Source organism: Anas acuta, chromosome 8 (assembly GCF_963932015.1).
Source record: "Anas acuta chromosome 8, bAnaAcu1.1, whole genome shotgun sequence".
NCBI classification, from domain to species: Eukaryota; Metazoa; Chordata; class Aves; order Anseriformes; family Anatidae; genus Anas; species Anas acuta.
In genome coordinates, this window is record NC_088986.1 from 187608 (window position 1) to 209562 (window position 21955).

At 46.8% G+C, this 21955-nt stretch overlaps 1 protein-coding gene and 1 long non-coding RNA gene across 3 annotated transcripts; both read right to left on the reverse strand.

The window, feature by feature from the left end:
- Positions 1-30: 30 nt before the first annotated feature.
- LHX8 (LIM homeobox 8) lies at positions 31-14265 on the reverse strand. 2 transcript variants are annotated; one of them, XM_068690654.1, is made up of 9 exons: positions 13154-14265; positions 12905-13072; positions 12396-12554; positions 9059-9180; positions 7304-7524; positions 6732-6835; positions 3640-3735; positions 2348-2531; positions 31-241 (listed from the first exon to the last, which is right to left on the reverse strand). In XM_068690654.1, exons 2-9 carry the CDS (start codon positions 12983-12985, stop codon positions 237-239), a joined length of 972 nt encoding a protein of 323 aa, XP_068546755.1. In that variant the 5' UTR covers positions 12986-13072; positions 13154-14265; the 3' UTR covers positions 31-236. The 2 variants fall into 2 exon arrangements, with proteins under 2 accessions (XP_068546755.1, XP_068546754.1); XM_068690653.1 differs by lacking the exon at positions 31-241 and adding an exon at positions 891-1498 and having other exon boundaries at positions 13154-13992.
- A 1162-nt stretch (positions 14266-15427) lies between these two features.
- On the reverse strand, positions 15428-20124 carry LOC137860424 (uncharacterized). The gene is made up of 2 exons (XR_011098904.1): positions 17430-20124; positions 15428-16860 (listed from the first exon to the last, which is right to left on the reverse strand). It is a non-coding gene; the product is annotated as an uncharacterized lncRNA (long non-coding RNA).
- Between the last annotated feature and the right edge of the window lie 1831 nt (positions 20125-21955).

The window sequence follows — 21955 nt, forward strand, 5'->3', positions numbered from 1 at the left end:
ATTTAAATTATACTCTTAAAAGCCATCATCTTCCTGTGGTGGGAGAATATTACTTTTATTAACACATTGAAATTGTTTGACCAGAACAGTTACGAAATTTGACACATTAGAGATGCTAACTCAGTTGGAGAGGAAAAAAGGACACACACACACCTTCAAAAGTATGATTTCCTTCTGATGCAAGTAGAGTTTAGGTGTGCAGATGGGATCTACCCGTCTTAAATCCTGGAAGGAAACTAGTCTGTGAAGACAAAAATCAGTTCAGTTCATGGTATACGCTAACCTTTAACCATCAAATCAGCATGTCAAAACATACTTTTCCATTAAGACTTAGCACAGCAACTGTTAAACACAGCATACTTTCCAGCATTTGACAGAATTCCTATTTCTATTAACATGCAGTTTGATACAGGTCAGTCAAAATACTGAACTAGATGTTACTTTAAAAATGCAGATGACTAATATGTAATACTTAAGTAATCTTCCTGCTTAGCAAAATTGGAAGGCAGAAACCCTGACAAAAATCAGAAACTGAACTAGTACAAATATCAAATACTAAAGCGGATTTAAATTTAGTTCCTCCACTTACTAACTTCAGTCACAGTTAAAATCTGCCCTGTATATCCACAATTTCCCTCACACTGCAGGTGTGCACCTTCACCCTCAGGAGAAGCACTGCTGTGTATACTTACATTAAAGGAGTACTTATCTGAGGTGTTTCAAGACAAATTTAAACTCATTAGAAGGACTTTTAAAATCAGATAAGGCAGATGAACACACCTGAAAGAGTCTGGTGCAGCCTAAGTATACCAGCATCCTTTTCTTAAAAAATGAAGATTTAAGTTAAACGCTTCACAAATGATCACAGTGCAGCCATAAACACAGCAACATTTTTGCTTAGCATGCTACAGCAGAAACTTTATTTAGTTCACGTTGAAAATATTTGCAACAAAATTTTTTGTAAACTCACAGAAATAAGCTTTAACATATAGGCTGTATACAACTCAAATACAGGTAATACTTTTAGCAATAACTTACAGATACAAACTAAAATGATAAACTACAATTTCACAAATAATTGTAAACATTTTGCACAATTGTCAGTCCTTTCTTTTAGGCAAAGTGCTCTTTTGATGACAAATAAATTAACAAATACATAACTAGAGTGGACTACTTCCAGACAATACAAAAAGGTGTTTAATAAGGCTTGTAAACAATGTAATATTTATTTATGCAGAATCCATAAAAGTGTCTTGCAGGCTAAATACATACTTACATACCTGGGCAGCAAAAGTGGTCTTGAAAATGCTTTATATGTTAAATAAAAAGTTAACATTAATATCTTTCCAATGATATTTTTCATATACAATAAATGACTTAAGATTACATCCTTAATAGCTTATATCCCTGACAGAAAGGAATTAGGTATGACTTATTGGCAGTTGTGTCATTGAATGGGGTAGCAAAGGCTGGAGTCCAAGAGCTGTAGGTGAATGAGCTACAAAGACAGAAAGATTTACTGGTCAACTTCATTGGAGGTAGAAAAAGATTATTAGCTAGTAAATTAGCTACTGAAACCCACTGGGTAAGTAACGGTTTACTAGTCCTCAACCAACTAAGCAAGCTTTGTTTTTGTAGCCAAGTCTGACACCAGGAGGCACCAGCTGGCATCACAGACACTTCCACCAACCCCGCACTTTGGGCCCAGTGTTCACACGCCTTCATCCACAGCCCACCTTACACCACTGTTTTTGAGAAGAATGAACTCAGGCCACACATGCAGCTCAGAGTCCAGTGCTTCCAAACCCTTCAGTCTCTCCTAATCATAAGTAGGAGACAAAGTTGACTTGCCAGGTCAAACACCACACAATCACAAACATTTTTGAAAACCAGATTCCTCCCACCTCCGCTCCCCCACCCACTGTGCATCACTGTGAAGGAAGATGAAGTTTTTCAGTGCAGTTGCTGGATTTAGTACACATACAATTCATGGGGTAAGAGTTGGGGGCTGGATAGTGAACAGTTTTCACTTAAATTAAATATGGGGGAAAATACACCACAAATACTTTAAAGTGTTTGAATTCTTATTACTAACATTCACAGTTTGGAGGAAGTACAAGAAGTGGTCTTCACACACAGATTTTCAGCTGCACTATTACAGTGAAGGACTATTGCTAGAAGTGGCACACTTCTTAATGAGGCACAGACAGCAAATACAGTATTGAGATATTCTATAAAGAATACTAGAAATGATAAATCAGTAAGCTTCTTTAACTGATGCTTGGTAAACTGTTCTCGCTACAGTCAATAATGATTTTACTTGGATATGGAAAGTTGTTGTACCTACCATCCATATAACTATGTAGAGCAGTTAACATAGTCCCATCTTGGGGTACATATGCTGAGTACGCCATTTCTTCTAACATGGGTGGAGACAGCCTGGAGGGCTGAACTGCTGTGACAGGAGCAGTAGATGAATGATTTGGACTAACATGTTTCTTATGGCGTGCTCTACAATTTTGAAACCACACCTGAAAAGGGGGAAAAATTTACATCATGTTGATCAATTGCATTCTGCTTTGACATGAACTTGATAAACAAAAAAAACTCAGATCAGTTAGTTAATTTGGCCTTCAACATAACACTGACAGTCCAAAAGAAGAAATATCCACTCTAAGACCGCATGGTGACTTAAGCACATGCAGAAAAGTCAGGAAAGCTTCTGCAGCAACCAGCAGCCCGCAGAGGCAGAGAACAGGCACTGGGAGGGGCTGCATGGTTCCTGAGGCAAGTGCCTGGCTGGGCTGAGGAGCAGCACCCACAACAGCCCAGCAGCACAGTTTAGACTGCTGCCCCCAGACACACAACTGGACAGAGCCGTCTACGCCTGAACACTGTTGGCCGCAGAACAGATTTTCACAGGATACCAGTTTTACTTTTTCATGCTGAGAAGCAAGCAAGCTTCAACTTTTTAAAAAGCTTAATCACAGCTACCAGATACCTCGCTTCTACAGAAGCGCTGTCAGTCTTCTGAGCTAGGTTGAGACAAGGGAACTGCAAGTTTCTTTTTATTTACAACAAAATGTATAAATTATATCATATGTAAAAATATTTGTATGCAAAAAGAGCATGAATGTAATGATTGCTGAGAGGCATCTTCAAGCAAAGTAAGAATCTGTTTGTGTTTCTCACAGTTCTGAATTGGTTAGGCATATATTTCAACTCTGCTCTCTATACCACTAGATACTTAAATCACTAGATCCTTAATCCTCACGTCTGTGTTACATATCACAAGCCATTTTCAAGGAGTGTAGCTCTTAAGAACAGGCTACTGAAATCACAATTTTATATTTAGAAAAAGCTTAGTGCCAATGTATATACTATTTAAGCTAAGAAGTTTCTTCCTGGAAGATAAATAATCCTCCACACAAAACACAAGGGGACTACAGCAAATCATCCAAATCAGCACTTTGGTTCTAGACCTACTCCTGACTAAGGAAGTTGTCCAAAGTTATATTAAAACCACCAGATTAGATTTTTTTAAATCTCACAATAACTACATTGCTATTGTTGATTTATCATCGAGTATTCCCAATGGATGAGTATCAGATTGCTAGTCAAGTAATTTAGCACAATCACCTGTATAACACGCCTGCTCAGGCCTGTTCTTTCTGCCAGTTTCTGAAGTGTTTGTGCATCTGGATTGTTGTCCTGAGCAAACTGTGCTTGCATAACCTGAAAAGGAAAGATAAGAGATTACAAGTTTTTATTTTTGTGCAGTCTTGAGAGTGACGTTATAGATTCTTCTCAGACTATTACCCTCCTCCATCAATGCTTTCAGGAAACTGCTTTAACCACTAGTCTCCAGACAGTCCCCAGTACATTAGGCAAACAAAAAAACTGCAAAAAACAAATCCAAAATATAAGCCTCCTTTTCTGTTTATCTGAATCAAGACATTTTTGAGAAATGAAAGAAATGAATTCTGCTTGGAAATAGCCAAACATAGACAAAGTGTTCTGTTGTGATTGCATGAGAAAATCCACTGTAGAGTGATTCAAACATGCTTGATAAAGAAAACATCTTAAGCATCAGACCACAGTGCACAGCATAAGGAAGGAATGAGCTTTGACTGGCCTTCCTGAACTTGTCAATCACTATTGGCATCTTGTACTATATGGAGCAACTCAATCCTCTTCTCAGCTACATGGAGGATGCAAGCAACTTGGAAGATCTTTGTGCCTCATTTACTTTTCACTAATGAGAGACACACACGCTCCACCCTGACTGACCTGCACTATGCAACTGCTTGGTTGGATTCTTCTTTTTAATGAAGACTGAAGAGAACACTTGTCATTATGATATCAGCTACAATTTTTGAGGAAGGATGAAGCAGAGATGTCAACCTGGCCTGCATCCTGAACAACTCTGAAGCCTGTAACAGTTTACCTTATTTAAGGAAGTAAGACTTAGATTTCTGTGGGATTTCTTCAGCAACTTGGTAAACTAGTCTCTCATTTCTGTATCTTGTCCCTTGATGGTCTGCATATTCTGCTTATTTGAAGGATTCAGACTACTACTCTTCACGTTCAGAAGTGTTGGAACTATTTACTTTCCAACTGAATTCCATACAAAGACAAAGAGCACAGATACCCTTTTGAACACGGAATACTTCACAAAGCATACTATTACACGCTGCCACTCTGACAGTGGCTCTTTCCTCTGACACTTCTCTTACTGGAAATCAAGTCTTATATCAAGGAAAGGTACAGAGACTGAGGCACTGAACAGACAGCAAGTGTCTTAAAACAAGAAGCCTTACAAGATCACACATGCACTGAAGTAGGTAACAATCTATTTAAAACAGGAAAAGAGAACATGAAAGTTTCATTGATGTCAAACCAGGAGGAGCCCCGAATACAGTTCCTGTTCAATCAGTTGGAACTATTTCCCATTCAGTTGGTGCTGGAAAAGACAGACCCCCTTCTGCAGAAGTTCAAGCTTAACATCCTTGCCTTACGCCCTTTTCAGTTTTTTTTTATGCCCTTGTCACAGGTCATGGGTGAAATAGCAAACCAAGCTTTGAACAGCCACTTCTTGTTATACAGTGCTGCTTAAATGATGCACATGTTATTATATCTCTGCTTAGTTTCCCTCAACTGTTTTTACCATGGACAAGAGGAGGACAGGCTGACAAGATAGAACTTAGACTGAGACACCAAAAAAAAAAAACAAACCACAATGGTAGCGTAGTGGCAGTGTGCATCCAGAAACTTGCTGAAGATACGTTATAAACTGAATGTGGGGATGTGTAGCTAGAATTAGGGAGAATGTTGTAGCTTCTTTCCCACTACAGGTTGAAGCCTCTAAGTCTGGTCTCACTACTACCCTTTTCATAGGGAGCTGGTCATGGCCCTGGTCATGGTGTTTTTCTAATTTAGTGAGCTGGTGATCCAGAGGGAGAAATTACTCATATTTGAGGCAGTCCAGAGCTAACTCTTGCCAAGATAGCAACAATAAAAAGCCTTGAAAGCAGAGCAGATGCAGGCAGTCCCCATCCCTCCCCCTTCAGGGCAGGCTTGACCCTACAAGGAGTTTTTATTTGATACTTTCAGACTTCCTAGGCTCCCACTTCCCTTTCATCTTGACAATGGAAAGGAATATAACTAGTGGTTGAGCTAGTACAATGAGATATTGAAAAAATGTGTTTCAATAATGCATGATCAAGAACAAATTAGACAGTAAGAGAACTGCTGCCAAGAACTTTAAATACACTTTTCCTGTATTTACTCCACCCAGTTCTGTGAAAAAGTCCCCTGTTCCCCCCACTCCCCCCCAAAAAAAGAAAAAAAAAATGCAGCATTAAATACCAAAGCTAGGTTCTTGAAACATGACACCAAGACTACAGAGTATGTTTTAACAGGCAGCAGCAAAGCTCAAAAGATACTTTGAGAATTAGTATGCCTGTGAAGCATTTTGTAAAGGCTGAGAGAAGGGGAAGAGAAGGAAGGAGAGCAAGGATGAGTCCCTATTGATAGTCTATCTTGCTAGTGCATATAAATATAGCCAAGACTGTAATGTGATCTAAAAAGCAAGTATTGACATGAATTAGATGCTGAATTATGCTTTAGATGAAACAACGGTGATGAGAAATGACAACTACTGCTCATCTTCTTTATAAACCAAAGAGAAACAAGAAAAATTTAATTGACAAGAGTTGAGCTGTGTTCACATGAATATCAGCAGGAACCCAGAATACTTACCCATTTTGAGAACACACACTTTTACGGTCTTTATTGTACACAACAAAATCCAGGCTTCTTGCCTCTTAATGTCTTTAAGTCATACAGTACCCATCTCTAGCATAACTCTTGATGCTACGTAATTCTAAAAATATTCTCCATTATGTGTAGTGATGTAAATGTCTGATCAAATAGATGTAAACCAAGCAATCAAAAAATCAACCTTTTTGTTTCCACTCTGCAGGATTACCAGCTGCCCTCAGGGGAGAAAAAAAAAAAAAAAAAAGCTTGAAGGATAACTATTTCATATGAAACCATTGAAACTGACAAACTATTCCAGAAACATGCTCTGTCTTGATAGTTTATGAAATAGTTTAAAGCATACAAACCTCTCTCTCCTCCCCACCTCCCCTCACATCTGTCTTCCTATCAGTTCAGGAGTTATGTCCTGCATAAATCTGAAATACTCAAGTTTTTAGCACTGCATTTACCTGGAGTTGATCTGCTGTGAAGCTGGTCCGAGCTCTTTTTGCTGGCTTTGGATGATTAACATCCTGTTCTGTTAGCAATGCTCCTTCCACATTAATCCCATTACCTGAAGCATTAAAAAGAAAACAATGCTGTTGTATCCTGAGCATTCAAATTATGTTGTTCATAAATCAGACTGTCCTCCAACAGTAACTAACAGTAGCTCACCAGCTGAATTTCATCTTGAAAAAAAATTGTTTTGCTCAAATTAAATTGATCTGGCACCATCACCCATAACACCCCAATTAACTCCCTTGCAAAAAATGGAAGGGATAGAACCCACACGACATTTTATCAGTGAGACATGCTTTACTTTCTCTTCCTTGGGATAAGAAACAAGTTACACAAACTCAAAACAAAAAGAAAAAAATGACTTTTATACATCAAATAATTTGCACATTATTTTAATTCAAGAACCTGTGCTTCCAGCCTTTGTAAAGCTAGATAATTACCTCTTTTAATAAGGAAGATGAAGTAAAACCCAACAATTTAATTAAAAATAAGCCACAAACAGTTCTTAAAAGCTGGATGTTACCATTTTCAACTTCTCTTTTCAGATTGTCCAACATGCAGTCATAATGTACTCTACAAAGGACTTTCTCTTCGACCAAAGCAAATTCCTCTCCAGTAGAAAGTTGTCTTTTGCAGGAGAAGCAGGCAAAACACGCCAAGTGATATACATTTCCTTTAGCCCTCCGGACCCAGTCAGTAGAATGAATGTGCCTCCCACAGCGGGAACAGCGGGTGCCATACCGCCTGCAAACAAAGGCCAACAGAAGGCTAAAATCTCAGACACTAACCATCTTGGGCAAAACAGTCACCCCAGGAGTGTCAGTGTCTATGTGATGTGGAAGTTCAGCTGAGATCCACACCAAGTACATTGACCACACAGAACTAGGAGGACTACATAACTGCATTTTAACTGCAACAAAATCAACAAGTCTGTATGTGCAATCTTAAGGCAAGACTACTACTGAACTACAGAAGTTAATGATTTCCTTAAGGCAAAGAGCAAAACATCTAAACTATAAAATGAATTCAAACTTCATCTTTCCTTTTACAAAAACAATCTCTTTCAAAAGCTGTCAGTGGGAGATAAAAACAGCAGACCTCACATTCAAAATCCTCCCATTTATTCAAATATATTTCACATTACTGTAATGTGTAAATAATTTAGCTGTATCATCCTTCACTAATCATTTTGACCCTTTTAGCAAAAGGGGGAGACCCTACATCTCCAGAGTCATTTCCTTAATTACCATCATGTTTATGATTTTTCATCCTTAAAAGAAATTCAAATATGGACAAATATTTACATCACGACTGTAGAATATTGCTCTTTCAAGAGAAAACTAGCAACCAGGATATGTTGAATTATGTATAAGCATTCTGAAAAAAAAAAAAGTCTGCAAAGATTTTAAGTCCCACAAAATGTATTTTGTTCTTCCAAATGCCTGCAGTACTCAACCTGCTCCCTCCCTCCATGTCAAAACTGACCATAATCCATTCACTACACAGGTAAGAATCCCATAAATATTTTGGTATGGGGAAGTACTAGCGGTCACACCAAAATTAACAGCAATTTTTTTTTTCCCTGCTTACTGAACTGAACATTTGATGTCTTAAGTACTGGGGCCAGAAAGTCTTTTAATGCTAGCCAGAGTTAATAATATTCTTCCTTACATGATCAGAAATTAATCTTGAAGAGCATTTCACATTTAAATCAAATTGATCATAGAAAGGTATAACTGCTGCAACCATCTTAAAGATTTAGAGATTTATTTTGGGTTGTTTTAGTATTTCCATGGGATATCCTATGTCTTATACTAGTGAGAGCGATAGTCCAAACAGAAAACCATCTCAACTCTACCTTGTATTCTCAATCACCCTTAGGTAATGCTATGATAGATTTACACGTTTACACAATTTTTACATTGCACATGATAGATTTACAACATTTATTTTGATAGGGACTTTGACTAACATTTCCACCCTCCTTGTGTACAGAGGTAAATTATTCTATATATGCAGTAGCTAGGCATAACTTAAAGGAAAAAAAAAAAAGGACTTGGTATGTAGGTACATCAGGCAGACTGGGGGTTTCCCAAATCCCTCTACAAAACAAACAAACAAAAGACCAACTCAGTAGTTCAATTACTTAAACTGGCAACAAGAAAAAAAAAATGCATATAAAGATAGTCTAAACACACATTTTAGTTACAGACAAAGCAAAACCTGACAAGGAAGTGTGATATTTTATCTAACAAAATTATATTGCTACATGATATACCTGAAATAATCAAGTTTGCAGAAGATATCTTTATCTTTGATGTAACAGCTGGTATGCCTTCCTAGAGACGTTCTGCAGACACTGCATGAGAGACAGCGCACATGCCAGCAGAGGTCGTTTACCTGCAAGAACACCAAAAGAAAGATGCCTTTCAGTTTGTAAATACAAAACACTAATAGTAGTGGCAGAAGGCCTTTTTCTCTTTTTTCATACAAACAGAAAAAACTATAAACAACAAATATTGTGATTCACAGAAAATTTATCTTCAAGGCAAAACTGCCTATAGAACTGCATACATATTAGGGGTTAATGAATTTGACAAAGGTCTTCAGAAAATGCTTTCATGGCTTTGTAATTAAAAGCACAGGAAGAGGAAGCAAGAGATTCAAGTTCTACACAGGTATTTTGTGACTAGTTCTGTTCTCAGTATTACAGTAACAGAGCAAGTTTTGGCCTCACATGACCTTACTGCTAACTTACACGCTCCTATTTCCCAGTCAGCAGAAACTCCTGCTTAACAAATAACAAACTTTGCAAAGTGATTTGAAATTTTAAAATGAAAGTACCGAAGCAAAACCGAAACAACATGGTCTGTCAAGTAGAAACACACCAAATCATCAATTGCCAATTTCTGATAAAGCTAAGTTAGGGAATGGATTGAAGAGCTTCAACACATCAGCAGTTTTTTTTTTATAGCAAATTCAACAATTGTTTAAGATGTGATGTCCGCAGTGAAATTAGTTATAGTCATGGAAAGCAGTAGCCAATCAGGAGTTTTGAAAAGCCATGTATAAGTTTTTGGCAAATAATTTATGTGGAATTTTCATTTCTTCATTCTTATAAAGAAAATTCTTTGTCATGAACATGTTGTGCATTACACACCAGCTAAATAACTTGATTTGAAAACCTAAGACTCCCACTGACCACAGAAGTTAAGTAGTAGGTGTTTATATAATTCTAGATTTTATAGGAGAAATTACATAAAGCAAGCAACCAGAAAGTTGAGATATATGAATTTTCATTTTTTAAGTGTCCTGTGTCCATTTCTCATCCTATAGCAAACATTAAGAACTTCAGCCCATATACTGTGAATGGCAAAACAGCAGATTTGAGATAATCCAGGATGTTCCTTTCATAAAAATGCTGCCAGACAAGCCACAGAGAAAGAGAAAGTAAGGTATCAAATCTTACAGATCAGGCTGGAAAAGTCTATTTCAGCCATTCTTGAGGTTTTAATATTACATCTTGCAGCTGCTCAATGCTCCCACAAGATTTATTCTTGTTGGCAGCCATATTTTCATAGACTGACAAATTTTCACCACAGTATAATGTGAAACTGTTGATAACAGCTGTCACCAAATTGAGCCTCACAACTATTCTTTAAAATGGATGCACTGCAGACAGACACAGGACAGCAGCTTTTGGGCCAGACCAAGCCCACCCAGTGCTTCTGCACACAAAGACTTGCCAGGCGACGCCCACTACAGCCCACACCAGGATCCCTAGAGAAGGCAACGGGATCCCATGCACAGCCAGGCTGCTGGCACACAGCTCCGTGCAGCACCAGCGGTGCAAGGCACAAGCTGACATCCCACAAGACAAAGCTCGTTGCACTGACTGCTCTTGAGAGGCTAATGCTCTTCCATAGAAGAAATCAGTAGCTTTGTTACATGCCCAGGTTGATGTCATCCTTCTACCTTCTTATTTGTTAATTTATAGGGCTGAAATTAGAATACACGCTGCTGCTGATCAGCAAGATTACCAGGCTCCCACCACAGATTTCTTTTACCACCTATATACAGAAGGGAATAAAGTTTGAAGTCTAAATAATCATTTAGAAATCTTTCTCTCCAAGCCACACTATCCCAGTTTTTCAGGCAGAAGACAGTGATGTAAACAGTGATGTAAATGACCTACCTAAATATCACTGGAGTTAATGCGACCAGAACCAATTTCTGTCAGCTCTGCTCCCAGTTCCACAGCACACTTCGTGTGCAAAACCAGCCTAAGGCAACGGTGACTGGGGTTTACTAGCACAAATGATATACAGCTTTCCTGAACTGCAACAACCTTGTTTTAAATGAATGCCAACCTGACATACACGTTCCTTTGACCTTCTTATCACCACTGAGATCTAAAGCAAATGATCTAAACAGATTATTTTGATGTTTTCAGTGGTGTTATCAACTTTCTCTTTGCACGATATATGACTTCGTTTAAAGCTTCACCTATTACAATCAAGTGACTGAAAGAAGAATTTTCTAATCTCACTTTTGAAAGTGGAGAGGCAAGACTCTGATCCAGGAAAACTAATGGCTGGAATTCTAGAGGAAAATAGCCACCTCCCAACTGCCTTAGATTTTATACTTAGAGACCACCACGTTTTCGATTTTAAATAATCTTGCTCAGTCCTGAATGCTAAGACTAGCAAAACTGCTCTGCAATCACACAGATTTCCTTCTTCTACAGATATTAGTAGAACACGTTTTAGAGGAGTAGCTCACTTCCACGCTTCTGAATAGGTACTTTTTGCCTTTAGATTCATAGCATCACACTAAAAAAAATAATATTATAAAATAGCTAATAAAAAATGGGTCGTGCTACCACTGCTTAATCAGGAGCATAAAGCACAACCAGAAACTTAACCATGTACTGAACAGTGTTCTTTCACGCTCCTCATAGAGAACGCGAGAAAAAGCGGCCCCAAACCAGAAAACTGTTATCAAAACATAAATACCACTTCAGCTTTCCTGAAAGGCCCAAACCTCACAGACGTGTGCAGTTAGCTTCACGGCATTAAGTGCCGTTTCTGCAGTAGTTCTACTCACATCTGCAAGCCGAAGGGCATACCGTCTCGGCTGCAGCCAAAATAACGTGCTAAACGTTACGGATGCTAACTGCCAAAGTAACAGCGACGAAGGGAAGCGGTTCGGAGACAAGCGAGAGAAAGGGGGCATGTTTCCTTGGAGCTCGTTTATCCGCTCGCAGCGCTGTCGCGTTTTCTCGTTGAGCTCGGTTTCCGAGGATCTTCGTGTGTGCCGGGAGCCAGCACGGCTTCGAGGCGCCGGACGCCGCTGCCGCGCCAGGCTCCGCCGTCCCGAGCGCCGCCCGCCGCGGCCCGGCCGAGCTTCTCCCCGCACCGCCCGGGGGCGGACGCCGCGCTCCCCCCGGCCGAGGGCAGCCGGGCACGGGGCTTCGCCCGGCCCCCGCGGGCTCGGCCTCCGCGGCCACGGCCCCGTGCCGACGGAGGGGCGGCGCGGGTCTCGGTATAGACGCTGCAGTCTCAGGTCAGGCCGGAACCCCCGCCCGAAGGGCAGGGGCCGGCGGGCGCTCTTACCTTCAGCAGGTATTTGTCCACGATCTCCAGGCCGCAGCTGCTGCACACGCACTTGTTGGGGGCGCAGCCGGAGCCCGAGGCCATGGACCGTGGCGAGGAGGAGGGCGACAGCGCGGCGGAGGAAGAGCAGGAGTCCTCGTCGGCCGCCGCGGGGCTCGCCTACGGGGGAGCGCACGGGAGACCGCTGTCAGCGCTGGCGGCGGCCAGTCTCGCCCGGCAGAGGCGGGGAGCTCCGGCCGTCCCGGCCCGCACGTATGCGAGCACCTGCAGGGCCCGGCCGGAGCCTCTCCGCTGACGGTCGCGGCGGGAGCCAGCGCTTCTCCGCCAAGCAGGCGCAGCCGGCGGTCCCGGGACCCCCAGACTTGAGCGGGGAGAGGCGGAACCCGGCAGCCGGCACGGGGCTCCCGCCTGGGACCCGCCCCGCACCGGGCACCGGCGCCGCGCTCGCTTCCGTGCAGCCCCTGCCGGGCGACCGCCGCCCGCTCCCTCTGCGCCGCCGCCCCGCTCACCTTCTCCGAGGGGCCGCCGAGCGCAGGAAGATCCTTGTCATCCAGCCTGCACACGAACATCGGGTCGCTCTTCCAATACATGGCACTACCCTACCGCATACCAGCTCCGCGGCGGGGGCGCGATGAGGCTGCTCCGGGGACCCTGCTCCGGGTCTCTGCTCTCAGCGCCTGCAGGAAAAAAAGTTTTGTTTTCAAGGGGGTGGACCCTGCCGCGCGGGGACCTGCCTTCCGCGGGTTCGCTGGCCTCACCTCCTGCGCAAAACCCGCCTTCTGAACAGAGCGAGATCGTTATCTGCACCAGAGAGCCCGCGCCAGGTTTTGTTCAGCCAGCCAGAAAAAAAAAAAGAAAAAAAGAAAAAGAAAAAACACCAGAGGACACCCCCGCCCCTCCCGTTTCTCTTCAGCGTTTGCTGCGGCTTCTCTCTCCCTCCAGTCTAAACAAAGATTCGAGTTACATCTCTCTCCGTATTAGCAAAGAAAAACGCGACAGAAAGGCTACGTGTGAACGGGAAAGGTTTTTCCGTCCTGCTGAAACCTAAAGCCCGATCGCATTCGTATAGCTTAGAGAGGCTCACAACTCCTAAATCTGTTTTGCTGTTTCTACACTTCTCTGCGTTTCCAAGGTCCCATTACAAAACCTTTCTCATTAAGCTAAAGAGAGAACATCTGAGCTGGCCAAAGGCTGTAGCATTACTCCGGGTCTGAAATTAAGCCTCAAAGATCACGGATGTTGCTAATTAACATCCGTGTCTTTGTTCACGCTGTGGACAGAGGCTTCTAGGAGCCGGCTGTTCACATCTCTCCGGAGAACTAGAACATTTTTCTTAGCGGAGGGGGTTACTTGTGGGTTACTTGTATGCTTTTTCCGCGTACACATTCCCCACAGAGAGTGTGTGTGTGTCGTGTCGTCCCCCTCCCTCCCCCAAACCGAATACTGCTAGCGTACTCGGGACGTTTCAGGGGAATAAAGCAACAGCTTGTCCATCGCAGGTGAGGTAAATATTCGGGGTATCTGCTTCTCTGCACGTACTTAACTAGACAGGTGTTTTTAATTAAACTTCTCGTTATGTTTCCACCCTTTTCTCCCTCTCTTTTTGTTTTTGCTCTGACGATAGATGTGAGACATTTTGTGACGTTTCCATAAACCAAGCTGCCCGGACGGTTGGAAATACTAAGTTTGATAAAACAGAATTCTGCTTTTGAAACGTTGTAGGAAAGGACTAACCCCGTAATACTTGCTCTTCCCCCCCCCCCCCGAAATTTTTGTTTCAAATTCTAGGCCCCGAATCTGGAATCTGTACGACTGTAGTTGACTGCGTGGCGGCGCCGAGCCTTAGTGAACGTCCCTAGTAAGTCTCTCGTTTGCCCAGCGCTAAAACTGATCTAACCCTAGACCGAGTCTCGCTTAAATTTAGTCTTAGGATCCCTAACAGCTGCTGCCGCAACAAAGTCTTTCAGACTGGCAGGCAAGTAGCGCTCTTTTCTGACTACGACGAGGTTTAGGATGGCGCGACGGAAGCCAGCCCAGTCGCAGGGGCGGCGGAGCTGGCTGTCTCGGCCGGGGCTGGGCGCGGGCGCGCAGCCTCCGCTACGCTGGGAGCGGGGCGCCGCGGGCCGGCCGCAGGCGCGCTCCGTTCCCGCTCCGTTCCCGCTCCCCGCCCCGGGCACGCCGAGCGGGAGGGTCCGACGCGCCCGTTGGGTCCCCGAGTGTCCTCGCTGGCGGACGGGGGACCCTGTCAGTCCCGGGACGCCCCAGCCCGGCCCTCCTCGCTCGTCTGGAAACGGCTTACGGGCATCTCCCCGTGGGGCTCAGGCTGCTGCCCATGCCGTCCCCCAGCCCGGGCCGCCGTGTGCCCGTCGCGCCGACCGGATGGCGGGGGGATCTCGAGGGCCCGCGCCGCCGCGATGTGACCGGCACAGCACCGCAGGGCGACGTCCGGGGACCCCGGCTGCCGGAAGCTTTCCTCTTCCCCGGGAATCGCCGCTGCCAATCGGAATCGGAGCGCGCAGCGGAGCTGCCCGGTCCCAGCCCGGGAGCCACGCACAGTGGTTTCCTCTCGGGACTCCCGCAAGGCCCCCTCTGCTCCCCGTCCGCGGCGGAACGACCCGGGCTGCCGCTGGCCGAGTGCTGCGGAGACGAGTTCCTCGCGGGCTCCGGCTGGGAGACGCGCTCGCCCGCGTCGGGCTCGGCCCGCAGCCGCAGTCAGGACGGAGCCCGCGGGGACCCGCTCTCCGCGGCTCTCTCCGTCCGTGACCATCAGAGGTACGGCATTAGAGCTATCGTCTGTTCTAGACGGCGCAACAGAAAACGATCGTCTGGTCTGGGGGCATCCAAAGAAATGTGCCGTGGAGGAAACGGGATAGAGAGGCCTGGGTAGTGCCGGCGTGCAACCCCGAGACCTGCCCCGCTGCAGGGCCGGAGCAGCGCCGTTTATTGCGCGTCGGTCCTTTCCCCGCGCTATTTCAGAGTGCTTGTGCGCGTTTCGCGGACGGCTGAATATTAGATTTCGATAAAACAACACCTTTTCTATATGCGTACACCTTTTCTCCAAGACAAATATAGCAGTCGGAGACAACAAAATCAATACGGGCGTTGTTCCCCGCGGGAATAGCAAACGTGCAGCAGTAAATCGTGTGTCTGGAGTAAAAACAGAGTGTACGGGAGATTTCTCAGTGTTTCGTGTTTTCGGTGCCTGGCTCCGCCAGGCGACGAGCGGGCGATGGGGAAAGCCGCGGATGCACTGGCGGCCCCCCCGCCCAGCTCCCTGCGGCAGCCCCCCGCCCACATCCTCGGTCCCTGCCGCTGCCGCGGACCCGCCGCTCCCGCGCTGGGGTGCGGGGCTCGGGGGGCTCGCCCAGGACCGCCCCGAGGGCTGCGCGGAGCCGCGGGCCGAATCCTCCGTCCCGAGGCCGGTTGGGTCGGCGGCCCCGGAGGCCCTGGCGGCGCAGGAGCCACGGAGGGACAGGAGGATAACGCGCCTTGCGGAGACAGGTAGCGGAGCTTGGGTATTGCTATGGCTGGGGGTGCTTCGCAAGAAGGGAATGTATTTGCCGAGCTTGTTGGAGAGAAGAGTTCTTTCCGAGAAGAGGTCAGAAATGCTAGTGTGTACATGGGGATGGACGCGGACAGCGCATGGGCTTGGCTATCCGGACTCCACCCGTGCTTCGCCTGTACGCTTTTGTCCCCTACCTTTCCAAAGTCCAGTCTAAAACTTCACCATTTCACAGTTACGCGCCCTCGCTATTTTAGTGAATATTCCTAGCACAGCATCGTTTCTGAGAAGATGAAAGCACGTAGATACACAGAGTTTAGTGAATCGCCAGCTTCTGCGCGCCCTCGTCTCCCTTGTGCTCCATGCACATCGGAGGGAGGCACGGCTCGGATGGTGCTTTAATCGCGCCTCTCAGCGCCCCGCGGGCCCCACGCGTGGGAACCAGCTGAAGCGCCGCAGGGGCGGCAGGTTCGTCGACGGGCTGTCAGCAGGGAGAGACGGGACAGGAAGGGAACTTGCCGGGGGCAGACAGTCCGTCGCGGCTGGGCCGGGCGGGGCGGCCTCAGCCTTGTCCTGTCGAGGCTGCGAGCAGAGCCGAGCGCTGGAGAGCGCTGGGAGGGAGCGCGGGCTTCTGTGCGCGGAGCGAGAAGGAGTGGAGGACTCCCACGGGACTCTCCGACGGGGGGACTGCGCCTGTTTCTGATTCCTCTCTCTCACAAGTAATGCGAGGATGTGTGTGGGGGAGAGTGCTAATCAGTTACACGCAGGAGAGATCTCTTAAATATCTGACAGCAAGGCGCAGCACGAAGAAAATGCTGAACGCGGAGAATAAGGGTGGTTTTAACGAGAGGGTATTGGCACATGGGCTTCTTAATCTCAGACTGCACCGTAGCGCAGATGCTGGATGCTTCTCTCTGAAGGGCGCTCTAGCGAAACTTCCTCTCCCGCGAAAAAGTCGGGCTGCTGAGAAATTAAAAATGGCATCGCGGTCAGTTTACGAAAAGCGGGCGCTGAAACTAAGCTGCGGTAAAGCTGGGCCGCCCACCCCCGCTAGTCCCGTCGCGCACGGTCCGTTCTCGCCGCCGGGGCGATACCGCCCTGCGGCCGCCTCAGCGCCGTCCCCTGCCCCGGGGGTCCCCGAAAACGACGGCGGGCGGCGGACCCGCGCTCCTCCAACTACGCCTCTGCTAAGGATGTGCTGGAGGAGGTGCCGGCCGGGGGCGCGGAGGCTCGCGGGACACGGCGGGACAAGCGTTCCGTTCGCGGCGTTTCGCACGGCTTGCGAGGGAGCGACTGCGCCCCGGTAGCGCAGCTGCGACCGCGCCGCCCTCCCCGCAGCCCGCCTCTGCCCAGCCTGGCGGCGGCACCGCTCCGCGCTGCCTCGCCGCCCCCAGCGGGCCGGGCGCTGTCCCGGCGGAACCCCGCCGGTCGCGGCCTCCCCGCCACCTGCCCCGCGCCTGTCCTGCGCGGGCAGCGGCAATGAGGTTCCGCAGCCCGCCCGACGGCTGTGTGCCCTCATCTCGCAGTCTCACCTCCCCGTTCGTTTATGGACCTCCAGGTCTCTCCGTGCTCCCGGAGGGAGGCTCGGGTGAGGCAAGGAGGAGGGACTGCGCGTTCTGCTCTGGCTCTGTGCGGTTTGCTCCTTGTGCAACCGTGGGGCCATGTGGTCACTTCATTTGCCAGCAGCTGTCTGGCAGGAGAGACAGATCGGAGAGGAGAGCCTGACAGCTATGCGGGACAAAGTTCACTTCCATGCACGCTCCCCTCTCCTGTCTCAGCCATCCTCTTATACGTACTTTGATACTTGCACACCTGCCAGTATCCAGAGGTTTTCCATCTGTAGACCACAGCCCCCTGGGTTGCGGGGGCCTCTGAGGGCTGCAGCAGACAGGCAGTGGAATCAAGCCAGCATGCTCGGGCTTGCTCTTTGTGAGTTTGCATCCCCACTGGCTCCAGCCATTGGTGAAAGCTGCAGGGTTTGGACTAGTCCTGAATTCTTGCTTCTGGGCTGGTTTAGTGAGGGGTAAACCAGCCCAGTCTCTTAACAATAACTCGTTTTCCAAATCTAAATCTGTGTAATGCACTTTTATTGGGCCAGGCTCTCTGTCTTCAGTTTGTGGGTCCAGTATCTTCTGAAGCTGTACACATGTGGCTTTTGCTCATGACTGTTCCAGTGTGGAGCTCTGTGTTGCTTAGTTGGGAATGACCAAGTCAGTCAGAGGGAAATGTCTCTGTGTCCTAATCGAATGTGTGAGCTGGCGGTTCTTGTGCCAATGTCCGGAACTTGATGCAAAGCTTTTTCTTCCTCACTTCCTCTCTTTCTTCCCTTTCTTCCATTTTCTTTTCTTTTCTTTCCCCTGTAGAAACATGGAGGCAGGGGAGGCAAACAGCAAGAAGGGAGGTATTGGGATGCAGCCCTGCATCGTTTTAGAGAAGTGGCCCTTGCACAGCAGAAGTAAGTGTAGGGAGTCGTTCTGGCACCCCAGAGTGTAACTGCAATAGCTTTGCCTCATTTACTTAGGTCTCACTATTGTGTATTTGATTTCCACACCATGAACAGACTACCTGGATGAAACCTATGCATGTTCAAATTAGGTGTTGCACCTATGCATTCTTGAAATTGCAGTGAAAACCTTTATCTATAAGCTGACCTTTTAAGCATCCGTGCTAATTGTGTCATGCTGTCATTCATTTAGGGAAAGTGCCAGGGACAGAGGAAATTGTAACAGTGATCACATTATGTAAAAGAGCTCTTTGCCCTTAGCATGCTGTAGGGCAGAACCTAAATGGAAACCATCGTTGGCTGTCTATGAATACACAGCTACAAAACTTACTGCCTGTTTTCGGTTGTAAGGATGTCCTGTTTTCTACAAGCGTAGAAAATCTATGCTGAAGAGCCTGAAAGGTACCCCTGAGCTATCACATCTACCCGCTTAATTCCTTTCACTTCTGTTTATGTAATGAATAAACACTGCTCTCTGGCAGGAGACCTGGGCCGTCAAATGGAAACGCGTGTGCCGAGGGGCGGAGGGGGCCCGCCGGAGCTTCTCGGCTACCTCGGTCGCCGCCGGTGAGGACAGAGCCCCTTTCTTCTCCCTCACCCCTCTGCGAGGGAGAGGCCGCGCGGCAGCTACCCCTGCTCCGGGCTTCTGCGACACGTCCGAGGGGCAACGGCAGCAGGAGGGCTGCGGGGGCCGGCCAGGGGTCACCCCGACGCCGCCCGTCGCCTCGGCTCCCCGCTACCGTGGCCACCGAGGGGCGGCCGGGGCAGGGCGCCTCGGCGGGTCCCCGCAGCGAAGCCCAGGAGGGCGGCTTTGGGGGGCGCCAAGGCCCCAGGCGGGTGCTGTGGGAGCAGCGAACCCTCCGGCTGGCTCCGAGCCGTCTTGCGCTCCCCGCTTCGCGAAGGGGCCGCAGCTCCGCCCCGGCGGCAGCGCGGGCAGCGTGTGCGCGGTGCTGCACGCACCCTGCCGTGCACCCCCGGCCCCGCACGGCTCCGGTCCCTCCGCGGAGCCCCCGCCTCCGCTTTCCGCGATGAGGGTCGGTGCCCTTGCGGGACGCGAGCGTGGGGCTCGGCGGCGGCGCTCCGCCGGGCGCGGTCGGGATGCCGCTGCCCTCGGCTTCCGTCGGGATGAGGTGTGTGCTCCCCGGGCCGGGGCCCGCCGTGCTTTCGAGCGCATTGACAGCAGCTGCCAAGAGTGCCGGCTAGAGGGAAACAGCGGAGGTGGCAAATAAAAATATTTGAAGATGAGGCTACTGAAGGGAACCTTCCTACGCACTGCGAGGTGGAGCAATCGTACACGGGGTACGGGGCGCTGCGGGACTGCCCTGCGGCTCCGCCGGGCTCAGGGCCGGGCCTCCGGGTGCACCGCGGCTCCGGGAGCGGCTCGGCGGGCGGCTGGCCCCCAGTGGGGTACGGCCGATTTCGAGCCGGTACGGCCGGCAGGGTCCGGCTCACACCTTTCCTCCGTTTGCCTCGCTGGTAATGGCTTCCCGAGAGAAGGGAGATTTAGCGTTGGCACAGTATCTCGGGGCAAATACAAATTACAGAAAGCAAATAGGGTCAGCACCAAATGCCAGCGGACCTGCTTGCATGAACTGACTTGTAGAGTAGGCAGCTGCCTTTGTCTTTCACAGGACCCTCTCCTTCATTTTGAGTCATGCCTCTGAATGCCAAGCGCAACTCAGCCTGGGGCAGGCAAAGGAAGTTACCTGTTTTAACGAACGAAAACTTTCCTCCCCCACAAGAGAGCAAATGCTTTTCAGAGAAAAATAGTATTTGCTGTCTTGGGATCAAATCCCACCTCTTTCCCATGTCCAAGGTCACAGTACAAGTTAAGCAGGGTGAATAGTATGATCCTCAGTCCCATCTTCTCATCCATGTATCATGCACTGAGCCAAAACAGAACCTTTAAAATGTACTTGCTTTTGTTTGAAATTTATTCAGCGATTTCTAAGTGGCTAATTATTCACAGATTTCGTGATTTTTTTTTTATTATTATTATTATTTATTTTTTTCAGAGCTCAGCTGCAGACATTCATGGGACTTTTGCCTCAAGTAGTACTCAGCTTGGTGAAAATCAGGATTCAAAGAGGAGTAGTACCTCTGACACTAATACTTAAGTCTCTCAAACTAGCCATGGATAGACATTTTGGCTGCTGTATAGAACTTCGAATGACTTTGTCTGCTGCAGGATTAAGGCAGTAACACAGAGAATATTACAGTGAATGTCTCGTTGCACACTCTGGTGGGACTTTCTTTCAGCCTGTCAGTACAAAGGACTGCTCTTTGTGATGCGAATTAACAGACAGATTCACTCTATTTCAAGATGTAAACTCTATTTCAAAGCTTTCCCCAGCTAATTTATGACTTTACACATTGATACAATGTTCAGCATATGTGTATTAAAATGAAAATATCTGTTAAAAACAGCACATTTGGGACTCCCTATCCAGAGACATTTTGTTTGCTAAGTAGACAATTTGGGAAGGAAGCTCATGAAAAAAGGTGATTCACTTGTACCAGATCTGAAAAACGCAGAGAACCTCCAGAAACAAGATCTCAGTTTGCTACCACAGGTTACAATTCCCCAAATGTTTGCAAGTATTTACAAGTAGAAATATCAAGATTTATACAAGATTAATAATTTTGTGACTGGTATGTACAAAGTGCTACTGTAATTTTCTGAAATAAAATACATTTATTTTGAAAGCGCAGAGACAGTACAGGTGTTCAGCTTAGTGGTTTAAGTAGCGATAAGGGATCTTATTCTTCATTGTGTTTCTAATTTTTACACTGATGTAGCTTCATTAACTCTTAACTGGCACTCGTATAACTAAATGGGGAAATTTTACTTGTTGCCAGAGTGCTGTTGCTCCAGAGGAGAATGAAATATCTAGACAGAGTGACAGAGCGTATTTCTGCCCAGACATCTACTTTTATTAAATGTTGTTCTGGGGAAAAAAAAAAAAAAAAAAAAAAAAAAAAGTAATTCTAGACAGGGGACAAGGTATGGATAATGACATATAAGTTTAACGTAACTCCTTTTGGCAGCCTGTTTTTTTCTAGAAGTTTTCTGATACTAACTAATCTATTCATACATTAAAGTACACTGATCAGGATTAAAATGCATCTTTGATCTGTAAGCACACTGCAGGTCTAGGAATAAGGATTGTTCTATGGTACCTTTGCTACAACTGTTGGGAATCTGGATCCAGTCCTATTCCTGTTGTGGCCAGCAGGACCCGAGCTATTCTGCTTTTGAAGAGCAGAAAGGAAGTGTTTCACTAAGCATAAGTAAAACTAACTAACCAACAAAAAACTCTGAAAAATAACAGAAGCGATCAACAACATAAAGAGCACATTTTACTTTTCATGCATGTACCTTAAATTTATTGTTTGCACATACAGGAGTTGTCCTCACTGCTCTATGCAAAACTGCTTGTCTGTTTTGCAGGGCATAAGAGCATTGTACTCTCTATATGATACTCTTAGTATCTCTTGTACCCCACAGTAAAAGTTGAACAGAAGATGATGTTTTACGGATGATCTAATGATAAC